Consider the following 11,148-nt stretch of genomic DNA (forward strand, 5'->3'; position numbering starts at 1 on the left):
TAATTAGTCCATAATTAGACACTAATTACCAAATACAAACGAAAGTGCTACAATAGCCAAAACCCAAAAATTTTTGCATCTAAACGCGTTCAGTTCAGTTCTGGGCGCCGCCGCCGGCCGCGGACACGGAGGATGGCCAGTCCCAGTCCCAGTCCCGCTCCCACTGGGCTGGCCGTCGCGGAGGTTCCGTTCACTCCAAGTCCAAGGAGCGGTGTCATGGTCACTATTGCATCTGGTACTAGTACGTTATACTTCAGTTACTAAAAAAATCTGTGATTTCATAATATGACGATTTATGTTTTTACGATCTTAATTAAAGGGTATGATTCTACAATCCTAGTTAGAAGATTCTACATATATATTTTTATGTTATTATGATATTATCTTTTGTTTTTCAGGTATGATATTATCTAGGATTCTCTAAATCGATCAGGACTGGAATGGAAAAAAATCATGGATAGCATAAGTATTATAGGGGCCCTAAAAAGGATGCAGTAGGTGCAACACCTGGAGCTCAGTCTAGGGGGGCTAGGCCCAAATATGCAACATCTAGCTCATTAGTCAATATATGGCCCGCCCAAAAGAGCCCGAGAGATGAACCGTAGCTCGGTCTTAGAGTGAACCGTCTGTCTTGTGAAAGGACCTTGATGTCGCCTAGAGGAGGATATGTGTTTATGAAAATTAACAATAAACGAAACTTCGCAACAGAGTGCGGAACTTCTGCGCCTGGACGCGGAACTTTTGCTCCTGGACACAGAACTTCTGCCCAACATAGAAAAGCTCAAGTTATATGAACGCCTAGAGTTCTAGCTCAAACCAAACTTGTAGATGTGTTTGGAGAAGTCGAGTAGCAAGCCCACAAAGTACCTGCACTTATAAACACATACAACCAAGTAGATCGGGTGGAAAGCAAATATTGCAATTCAAATCACAAGAGGTGAGCTCATAACAACAAGGGGCAAGACACAAGATTTAACCCGAGGTTCAGCGGAGCCACAAAGCTTGCCTACGTCCTTGTTGTTGAGGGAGCCATAAAGGCTCGGAGTCTGTGGGGGGTACGACCCCGGATACCCACGGCAGACCACATGGGCTGCGCCCCCAGGGGCGGCCCAGCCCACAAGACGAAGCCTTGCGGGGCACGATTCTGCTCGGCGTCTCCCGCAAGACATAAGAAAGGTATCCTGAAGGCACTACGAGATCTGTTAGGATACGTACAATCCCATGATTCTTATAATCTGTTATTACTTTCCGGTTATCTCTCAGATCTAACCAACTTGTAACCCTGCCCCCCAGACTATATAAGGCGGGCAGCGACCCCTCCAAAATCATGGCATATCATACGATAGCTAATACAAACCAACAGACCACAGGAGTAAGGTATTACGTCATACTGACGGCCTGAACCTGTCTAACTCGTGTGTCCCTGTTGCCTTCTTGTTCTTGACCTCGCGCTCCTCTATCGATCAATCTACCTTCGTGGGATACCCTTCGGAGAACCGCCGACGATATTCTGTCAATAGTTGGCGCGCCAGGTAGAGGTGTGCGTGCTGTTTCCTTGTCGAACAAGATGGCTTTTTCCGCAGGCTCTTCATCCCTCCCGCAACCCGGCTAGATCTTCATGGTCGGATCCATCTCGTGGGTCATCAACGCTGACGGAGTCGGAGAGCTCCTCGAGCCGGCGTAGATCTGTTCTGCGCCGACCACCCCCGCACCTACAACTGCAGATCCGATCTTGGAACTACTTCTGAGGTCATCTTCATCAACGACTCGCCGCTCGCTTCCTTGTTACCAGAGGAGGCACATTGTCAATGACGATCTGATCGAGTCTATCGATCGGGTCGGTCTGAAGCTTGCCGATTGTCTCTCCGTCGCCGAGTCGGCTCTAGACAATCTCGTTCAGCGCCGACCACCCTCCGATCCGATCCCACCGGAGGCTGCTCGGCAAACTACGGGGGTTACGGCCCTACCCTTTGGGCTCGCCAACATCGCCGCTACATACCAAGATACACTGAGGGGCAAATTCACCGACCAGGTGGGGGATATCCATCCTCTCACCAACCAGATTGCTGACCAGCTTCCGTCGACGGTCAACATGCTGCACGCTAGCCGATGCCCCGGAGCATCCCTCCAAACCATCTTGGAGGAAAGTATGGACTCCGAATCTCAGGGCTCCACGGAGACCCTCGCCAAGACCTTCACCGAGCAACCCCCTCTCCTGCCTTTTCGGGGTGGCGCGATCTTCAACGTCAGCATCGACAGCCCCCCTCGGAACGGTGAAACCGATGAGGAACGCGCCGCTCACGAAAACAGGAACGTCAACCGCGCGCAGCGCCGTGAAAACGAGCACACCCTTGTGATGGCTGAGGCCGCTCGCGACAACCAGTTTGACTCGCAAGGGAGGCCGCTCCATCGCAACCTTGACGAAGATTTTCTCCATGTCGACGGTCACGACGTCTATAAAACTCCAAGTGCTAACTTGGCTGTAGCTGCCAACGAGCTCGCCCAGCTCCCGCAAACTCCCGAGGTCGCCAAGGTCGTCGCCATGCTCAAAGCGGTACACTGCCAGGTCAACGAGATCCGCTAGGATCAAAGACCTTCGTGCTCGACAAGCATGATTCATCGATCAGCTGTGCCAAGATCCAATCGCCGCCCCAGCCAAAGCTGTTTCGCCGACCAGTCACTGCCCCTCCATGGTGGGGTTGGGGGCCACCGCGCCGAGCACCATCGCCAGCACGACTAGGAGGTCAAACAGGACGCTCGAGTGCACCTCAGTAATCTCCAGGACGCACGACGGTGTATCGAGCAGCGTCGCTTCGGTCGCCATGAAGATAAAGTACGTCATCGCTAGGAGTACGAGCGAGGGTACGGTAACCCAGACTCAGCTCTGGAGCCAATCGTTGCCGGCAACATTGCAGATGATGAAGCCGATAATCCTGAAGGGCCTTCGACATTCACCAGGGCGCTCCGAACACTCCAGTGGCCATGTGGTTTCAAAATCACTAGGGTCGAGCCCTATGAAGGGAGGATGAACCCAACCCAATGGCTGTAGGCTTACACCACTGCCGTTCGCGCCGTCGGAGGCGACACCAACATCATGGCGAATTATCTCCCTGTCATGCTCACGCCAGCCGCCATGAGTTGGTTCACAAGCCTCACCCCAAACTCCATCAGATCTTGGGAAGAGCTGAAGAAAGTTTTCACCGACAACTACATGGCTATATGTACGCGTCCGAGCACCAAGCATGATCTCAACCGCATCACCCAAAAGCCGTCCGAGCTCCTCCGCAGCTATATCAGACGCTTCTACGAGATGAGGAACTCTATTCCCAACATCACGGAAGCTGAGGTCATCACCGTCTTTGTCCGAGGACTTCACCACCACGAGCTTCGGTCCAAATTCAACCGTAAGCCGCCTACGGGCATCGGCGAGATGATCACGACCGCCAACCAGTACGTCGACGCCGAGGAAGCAGAGGTGTGTTTCAACGAAGATACGGGCGCAAATCGCCCGCTTCACCGCTACGATAACCGCCCCGATACCTGACGCCACAACGACCGCTGCCACGACGACCGCGGTTTTAACTGGGATAACGGCCGTGATCGGCCAGAAGGGTTCAAGCCCGGTCAAAATCGTCGCCGTTGACCATACCACTTTGTTGCTACTATCAATGAGCCTCGCGCCAAGCAGAACTACAACGAGCAGTATAAGAAGATCGTCGACGGTCCTTGCCCTCTCCACAAGAACGCAAAGCATAAGATGAAAGACTGCCTTGGCTTGGCCAAGGAGTTTAGGACAAGAAGCTGGATGACGACACCAATGGGAACAGAGGCCGCCGACCACCTAGGGGCAATAACAATGCCTTTCAGGATCATGACAAGGTGGTCACCACCATCTTCGGAGGCCTTGCCTCCAATGAGAGCAGAAGAGAACAGAAGCTCGCCGCCTGACGAGTGCTCGCCGTCGCTTCAAAGGAAACCACCGCCAACCCCAGCTACCGCCCATGGTCCGAGGTCCCCATCACCTTCAGCAGGGCTGACCAGTGGGCGGACATACCCTACACAGGGCGTTTTCTCCTCATCCTCGACGTGACTGTCTAGAAGGTACTCTTTAGAAAAGTCCTCGTCGATGGTGGGAGCGCTTTAAATCTACTCTTCGCCGGGGCCCTAAGGGAGTTGGGTCTCGGGACAACAGATCTCACGCCCTCGAATTCCTCCTTCTAGGGCGTGGTACCTAGCAGGGCATCCAGACCACTTGGCGAGATTACCCTACCAGTACAGTTTGGCATGGCAAGCAACTACCACGTCGAGCATATCAACTTCTACGTCACCGACTTCGACACCACCTACCACGCCATACTTGGTTGGCCGGCTCTGGCCAAGTTCATGGCCGTACCACACTACGCGTATTTGGTGTTGAAGATGCCTTCGCCTACAGGAGTCCTATCTCTATGGGCCAACCTCTCCATCGCCTAAGCTTGTGAGACAGAGAGTCTCACCCTCGCCGAAGCCACCGACCTCTCCATCCAGATGGCTAGTGTGGTCGCCGAAGCCAAGATGGCACCCGCCGATGACATGGAGATCCTAGAGCTGGAGCTTCCTCGCGCCTCTACCAAGTCTAAGGAAGTCAAGGAGGTCGGCCTCGGCCTCGATGACCCCTCCAAGACTGTGAAGATCAGGGCTCACCTTGACCCCAAATAGGAAAGCGCGCTCGTCTCCTTCCTACATGCCAACGCCGACATGTTTGCTTGGAAACCTGCAGACATGCCGGGGGTATCGAGGGAGAAGATCGAGCACTCCTTGAATGTCTCGCCGACCGCCAAACCGATCAAGCAGAAACTCCGCCGATTCGCGCCAGACAAGAAGGAGGCTATTAGGGTAGAAATAAAATGGCTCTTAGCTACCGGATGTATAAAAGAAGTGTATCATCCAGATTGGTTAGCTAATCCTATTCTCGTTCGAAAAAAGAATAAAGAATGGAGAATGTGTGTTGATTATACTGATCTTTATAAACACTGCCCTAAAGACCCCTTCGGCCTACCTTGGATAGACGAGGTTGTAGACTCCACCGCCGGCTACGAACTGCTCTCCTTTCTCGACTGTTACTCCGGCTATCATCAGATCTCCCTCAAGGAAGAAGACCAGATCAAGACATCGTTCATCACGCCTTTCGGTGCTTACTGCTACACCACTATGTCCTTCGGACTCAAGAACGCTGGGGTGACCTATCAAAGGGCTATCTAGATGTGCCTCGACCAACAGATCGGCCGCAACATCTAAGCCTACATCGACAACGTGGTCGTCAAGACCAAAACCGCCGACAATCTTATTGCCGACCTTGAAGAAATCTTCTCCAACCTGAACAAATACCGATGGAAGCTGAACCCTTCAAAGTGCATCTTTGGAGTTCCATCCGATATACTACTGGGCTACGTTGTCAGTGCTCGAGGCATCGAACCAAACCCTGACAAGGTCTCTGCCATCACCAACATGAAACGGCTGACATGCGTCAAGGATATACAGAAGCTTATAGGCTGCATGACTGCGTTAAGTCGCTTCATCTCGCACCTCGGCGAAAAGGGCTACCTTTCTTCAAGCTCCTCAAGGCCTCCGAGCTTTTTTCTTAGTCGGAGGAGGCAGACACAGCTTTCGAGCAGCTCAAGTTGTTCTTAACAAAACCTCCGATCATGACAGCGCCACGACTAGATGAAACTCTGCTGATCTACATCGCCGCCACTTCTCGCGTCGTCAGCACAGCTATTGTCGTCGAGCGCGATGAATTCGGGCACGCATACAAGGTGCAACGTCCGGTATACTTCATCAGCGAGGTGCTCAATGAGCCCAAAACTCGTTATCCTCCGGTATAGAAGCTGTTATACACAATTTTGATTACGTCACCAAAGCTCCGACACTACTTTGAGTATTACAAGATCGCCGTGGTTACTGAGTTCCCTCTGGGGGACATTCTCTGCAACAAAGAGGCCAACGGCCGCATCATTAAGTGGGCTATTGAGTCGGCACTTACTCCATTGAATTCAGAAGCAGACATACCATTAAGTCATAGGCGCTTGCTGATTTCGTCGCTGAGTGGATCGAGATCCAGGAACCCATTGCCACCACTTGTCCCGAGCACTGGGTGTTGTGTTTTGACGATGCCCTTAACATCAGCGGTGCCGGTGCAGGGATTCTATTCATTACGCCGACCAAAGATAAGCTCCGCTATGTCCTCCGGATACACTTTTCGGCCTCCAACAACGCCGCAGAATACGAAGCATGTCTCCATGGTCTACGAATAGCTATCGAGCTCAGCGTCAAACGACTTGTGGTGTACGGGGATTCCACGCTGGTTATCAACCAGCTCAACAAAGACTGGTCCTATTCCAGTGAGAAGATGGATGCATACTGCGCCAAAATTAGGAAGCTTGAAGGGAAGTTCTACGGTATCGAGTACCACCACGTGGTACGAGATCAAAATCAACTAGCCGACCAGCTCTCAAAGATAGGTTCGTCTCGCGCCGCGGTTCCGCCATGGGTCTTCGTGCAAGATCTCTTGGTGCCATCAATTAAAGAAGAGAAGGAAGTCGAAGAGGTCCCTCCTGCCGAGCAGTTGGTACTTGTGGTACCTTCGCTGGTTGCCGATTGGAGGGAGCAGTTTATCAAATACCTCACCAGCGCTAAAGTACCCGCCGACAAGACCGAAACCAAGTGCCTAATCCACTAAATTAAGCATTACATGCTGGTAGATGGTAGCCGGATGAGGAAAAGTGCCAAGGAAGGGATACTGTAGAAATGCATCATCCAAGATGACGGTGTGAAGCTACTTACCGAAATTCACTCTGGTTCCTGTGGCAATCACGCGACTTCGAGAAGCCTGGTCGGTAAAGCTTTCTGAGCTAGTTTTTGCTAGCCCATGGCCATCTCCGATGCAGAAGACCTCATCAGGCGCTGTGAAGGATGTCAGTTTTTCGCCAAGCAAATACACTTACTGGCACAGGAACTGCAGACCATCCCAGCTTCTTGGCCTTTCGCATGCTGGGGACTAGACATGATTGGGCCCTTCAAGCCAGCGCCAGGAGGTTTCCGGTATGTATACGTCGCCATTGATAAGTTCTCCAAGTGGATCGAGTACAAACCGCTCATTTCAGCTACTACAAAGAAAGCAGTCGAGCTCTTTGAAGATATCATACACAGGTTCGGTCTCCCAAACAACATCATCACCAACCTTAGAACCACGTTTATCGGCCATCATTTTTGGGACTTCTGTGAAGACTGGTGCATCTCCGTTAAATACGTTTCCGTTGCTCATCCTAGAGCTAATGGTCAGGTCGAGCGGGCTAATGGTATGATCCTTGACGCCCTCAAAAAGAGGCTATATCAGAAAGAAGAAAAGCAACTGGGCAGATGGCTCAAAGAGCTACCAGCTGTGGTCTGGGGACTGCACACTCAAGCTAGTCGCAGTACTGGTGTGTCTCCATATTTTTTGGTCTACGGCTCAGAGGCCATACTACCAGCAGATGTTGCCTTCCGAGCACCTAGGGTGGAAAACTATGATGAAGAGCAAGCTACAGCTGTTCGGACAGAGGACATTGACCGGGCCGAGGAAGAACTCCTGATCACCTGCATCCGCACAGCCAAGTATCTAGAAGGTCTGCGGAGGTACTATAACCGCAACATAAAAGGTCGTTCATTCAATGTCGGTGACCTCGTTCTCCACAGAAAACAAAAGACCGAAGGGTTGCACAAGCTCTCTTCCCCTTGGGAAGGGCCCTACGTCGTCAAAGAGGTCACCTGACCAGGATCTTATCGCCTATGTGACTTAGATGGGATTGATGTTCCAAACTCATGGCACATCAAGCACCTTATACGTTTCTATCCTTGAAACGCTCTAGATATGTACTCCCCATTTTGTGATGAATAAAGTTTTAGTCTCCATAATTTGTCTCCATTTTTTCTCCATTAACTTCCAATCTCTGCCTATGGTCACTGAGAATTACGATACTCCATCACGATCTCTAAAATCGCCAAATGGTTTTCTCCAAAATCGCCAAACGATTTCTCCAAATCACCGACCACGATTTCACCGAATAAAGTTCTCCAAATCTCCAAAATCACCAAACGGTTTTCTCCAAAATCGCCGAATGATTTCTCCAAATTTCCGACCACGATTTCGCCGAATAAAGTTCTCCAAACCTCCAAAATCTCCAAACGGTTTTCTCCAAAAGCGCCGAACATTTCCTCCAAAACGCCGACACAATTTTCACCAAAATCGCCGAATAATCTTTCTCCAAACACGTCTCCCCCAAATCACCAACGTGTCTCACCACATGTTTTCTCCAAACCGCCGAACAATTTGCTATAAAACCTCCAAGATATTTCGCCGTTCAACGAGCAGTCTACTTTCTTTTCTATTCTCTTCGGAGAAGACCCAGTCTCCGATCTATCCCTACACATGCCACGGGCTCTGCTCTCTGCGTTATGGGTGGTCGGCTATGGTTCCTTGGTCACGCCTATTTTTCCTACACGTGCACGGGCTCTGCGCTCAATGTTATGGATTATGGGTTGTCCGAGGCTGAGAGCTTAGAGCAGAATTTATTGCCCGGTCGCCGCTTGTGCCATCTCCAAGTCATTTCGATAATTGCCGAGTAGCACACGTTTCGCTCTTTTCTCTATGGAGAAGACCCAGTTTCTGATCTCTCCATACACGTGCTATGGGCTCTAGGCTCTGCGTTATGGGTGGTCGGCTATGGTTCTTTGGTCACGCCTGTTCCTCCTACATGTGCTCGGGCTCCGCGCTCGATGTTGTAGACTATGGGCTAGCCAAGGCCATAGGGATCGGTAGCAAACTAGCTGCTCGGACTCTACTTATACTCCGTATAAATACCTTATGGTCATAACTACAAAGATTTTTTCACCAAAATACAATCTAACTGCATACACATGCACTTTATAACATTTATCATATAAATAAGTGTTCTTGCGCTTTCGCGCATTGTAACTACATTGCGCAGATATTACAGATGATATCAGCCAAGCAAGTCATTGGGCTATGCCACTGCTATCCGTCTCACCGAACAGATCTATGTTGCTAGCCAGGTTCTTTGCTGCGTCCTCCACCTCATCCTCTAGCTTCTAGGTCTCCGCATCGCTCAGTCCTTTGATGAAACCGCCCCCTATCGACTGAACATCGATGGTTGGGAAGTGGGACCGAACAACCGCTAGTACATGAGTAGCAACGGTCATAATGGCGTTGCGGTTGAAGATCTTGAAGTTCTCCCATGCTGCCTTACACCTCTGGATGATGGTGTCTGAGCGTTGCCGCATGTCGTTGGTCTGAGTAGCCATTTCCAGGTCGACGCAGTCAAGCACCGGTTTAATTGCGGCAACTACAACATCGAAGTTCTCCTTTTGGACCTTGGCCTCCTGCAACAGCACGTCCCACTATGCCTTGGCTTTGTGACGATAGCCTTCAAGCATTACAATGTTCTATCATACAAGCAAGCTATTTTAACAGCGATTCCAACTAGGAGGTATTCACCTTTCAGCTCTTCGGCCATCTTGTCCGCTCGCTCTGACTCCTTCGACTTCTCTTGGCGGAGTTGTTCGATGGCCTGACGTAGTTGGACGAGCTCCAAGTCTTGCTCTACAAATGCAACAGTTATCACCGAAGATGTGGCTGTTCAGCAATTCAAAAGTGCATTCGCCGATATACTATACCTGCTTTCTGCTTGGATACAATGTTTAGTTGCTCAGAAGCATTCTTCAGCTGGCTGGAAACAACGACCAGTTGCTCAGACTGGTTCCGCACTTGCTCTGACGCAGCGGCCAGCTTTTCAGTCATGACTCCCTTCTGGTATTCTAGGTCCCATGTGTTGGATTCCGCAAGGTCTCTTTCGCGATGGGCCCTCTGGATATTTTTCTCTAAGAGGTTTTTCGCCTCTTTGAGTTTCTCATTCTCTTCAGCAAGGGGCTCCATTCGCTTTATCATCTGGCGGCGCTACTCGGCAACTAGAGTTATCTCCTACAAATGCACAAAGACAATGACGTCATCCAATTCCAAACATCAACCAGCACCCCTTCAGAAAGAATACTAACCTTGATCTGTTTCATCACTCTGGAAATGGAGGTCTCTAGTCTCTTGAACTCCTTGGTGGTGTCCTCCTCTTCGACAATTACTACATCGTTGCCGCGCTTTCAGAGGATCCGAACTGATTGGGTCCGAGGATCGTCATGGTCGATCTCCTCCACTTCATCCTCCTCTGTTACAGCTAGAGGCACCACACGGGGGCTTGGTGGCCGAATGGCGGGTCCGACCATGCTTTCTGAAGCATTAGGGAGCACCGTCTCCTCCCTTGGCACTATAAGATTCTCGTCCTAGGCCCCGGCATCGCCAAAGATGCTGCTGCCGACTTGTTCACCGTCGATCGATCGCCGCCGCCAAGTCTGCCAGGGGCAGCATTTGGTTCTCCCGCGTGTTGCCGAGCACTCGAGGACTCCAGGTTTGAGTCCATTAGCATCTCCACCGCCTCGGGGGTAGCTCCTGGCTGCTGCTTAGTCTAGGTAGGTGGGGTTGGAATCATCGTTTGCTTGGCACTGCATCAAACCAGTTTGTTAGTAATCATAGAAGAAACTAGACTACAGTAAAGTACCCTCAACACAAAGACACTCACGGTTTGGTTTGACGGTTCAATTTCTTGAACCACCGATGCCTGCCTGAGCCTCCAGGTGTAGCCATGGGGTCGACTCTCGTGTTCTGCAGGGGAACTCTTGGTTCCCCCTACATCGGCCTTTGTTGTGCTTGTGGCCCTAGACCCGCTTCTGTTGGTTGCTCGAGGACTGCTGTTGTTCGCTCTAAAGGGACTTCAGTCATCTGTTGTATAGGAATTTCCTCCACCCGCTGCTCGAGGACTCCACTCGTCGGCGGTTGATGATTTTCTTCGCCTCCCCTTGATTGATCCCTCGCGTGCACGCTACGCGAAGGCTCCGTCTTGCTCGGCTGAGGAGCCATCAGAACTTCGTCGTCATCAGACCAATCGAACACCGCGGTCCTTCACGGTCGATTGGTCTGATCGTCGTCAAGAGATATGCCGCCTGGTTTGCGGGGAGCAGCAACCCCTGTTTTTCTCTTCTTTTGGGCTGGCTCATCTTCCACAA

General features: G+C 51.0%; 1 protein-coding gene across 1 annotated transcript; it reads right to left on the reverse strand.

Annotated features, from left to right (window-relative positions):
* Window positions 1–8,891: 8,891 nt before the first annotated feature.
* Window positions 8,892–9,970, reverse strand: LOC136515384 (uncharacterized). The gene is made up of 4 exons (XM_066508989.1): window positions 9,712–9,970; window positions 9,507–9,637; window positions 9,220–9,417; window positions 8,892–8,924 (listed from the first exon to the last, which is right to left on the reverse strand). The coding sequence occupies exons 1-4, from the start codon at window positions 9,968–9,970 to the stop codon at window positions 8,892–8,894; spliced, it is 621 nt and encodes a 206-aa protein (XP_066365086.1).
* Between the last annotated feature and the right edge of the window lie 1,178 nt (window positions 9,971–11,148).

Source organism: Miscanthus floridulus, chromosome 17, assembly GCF_019320115.1.
Source record: "Miscanthus floridulus cultivar M001 chromosome 17, ASM1932011v1, whole genome shotgun sequence".
In the NCBI taxonomy this organism is placed as follows: Eukaryota; Viridiplantae; Streptophyta; class Magnoliopsida; order Poales; family Poaceae; genus Miscanthus; species Miscanthus floridulus.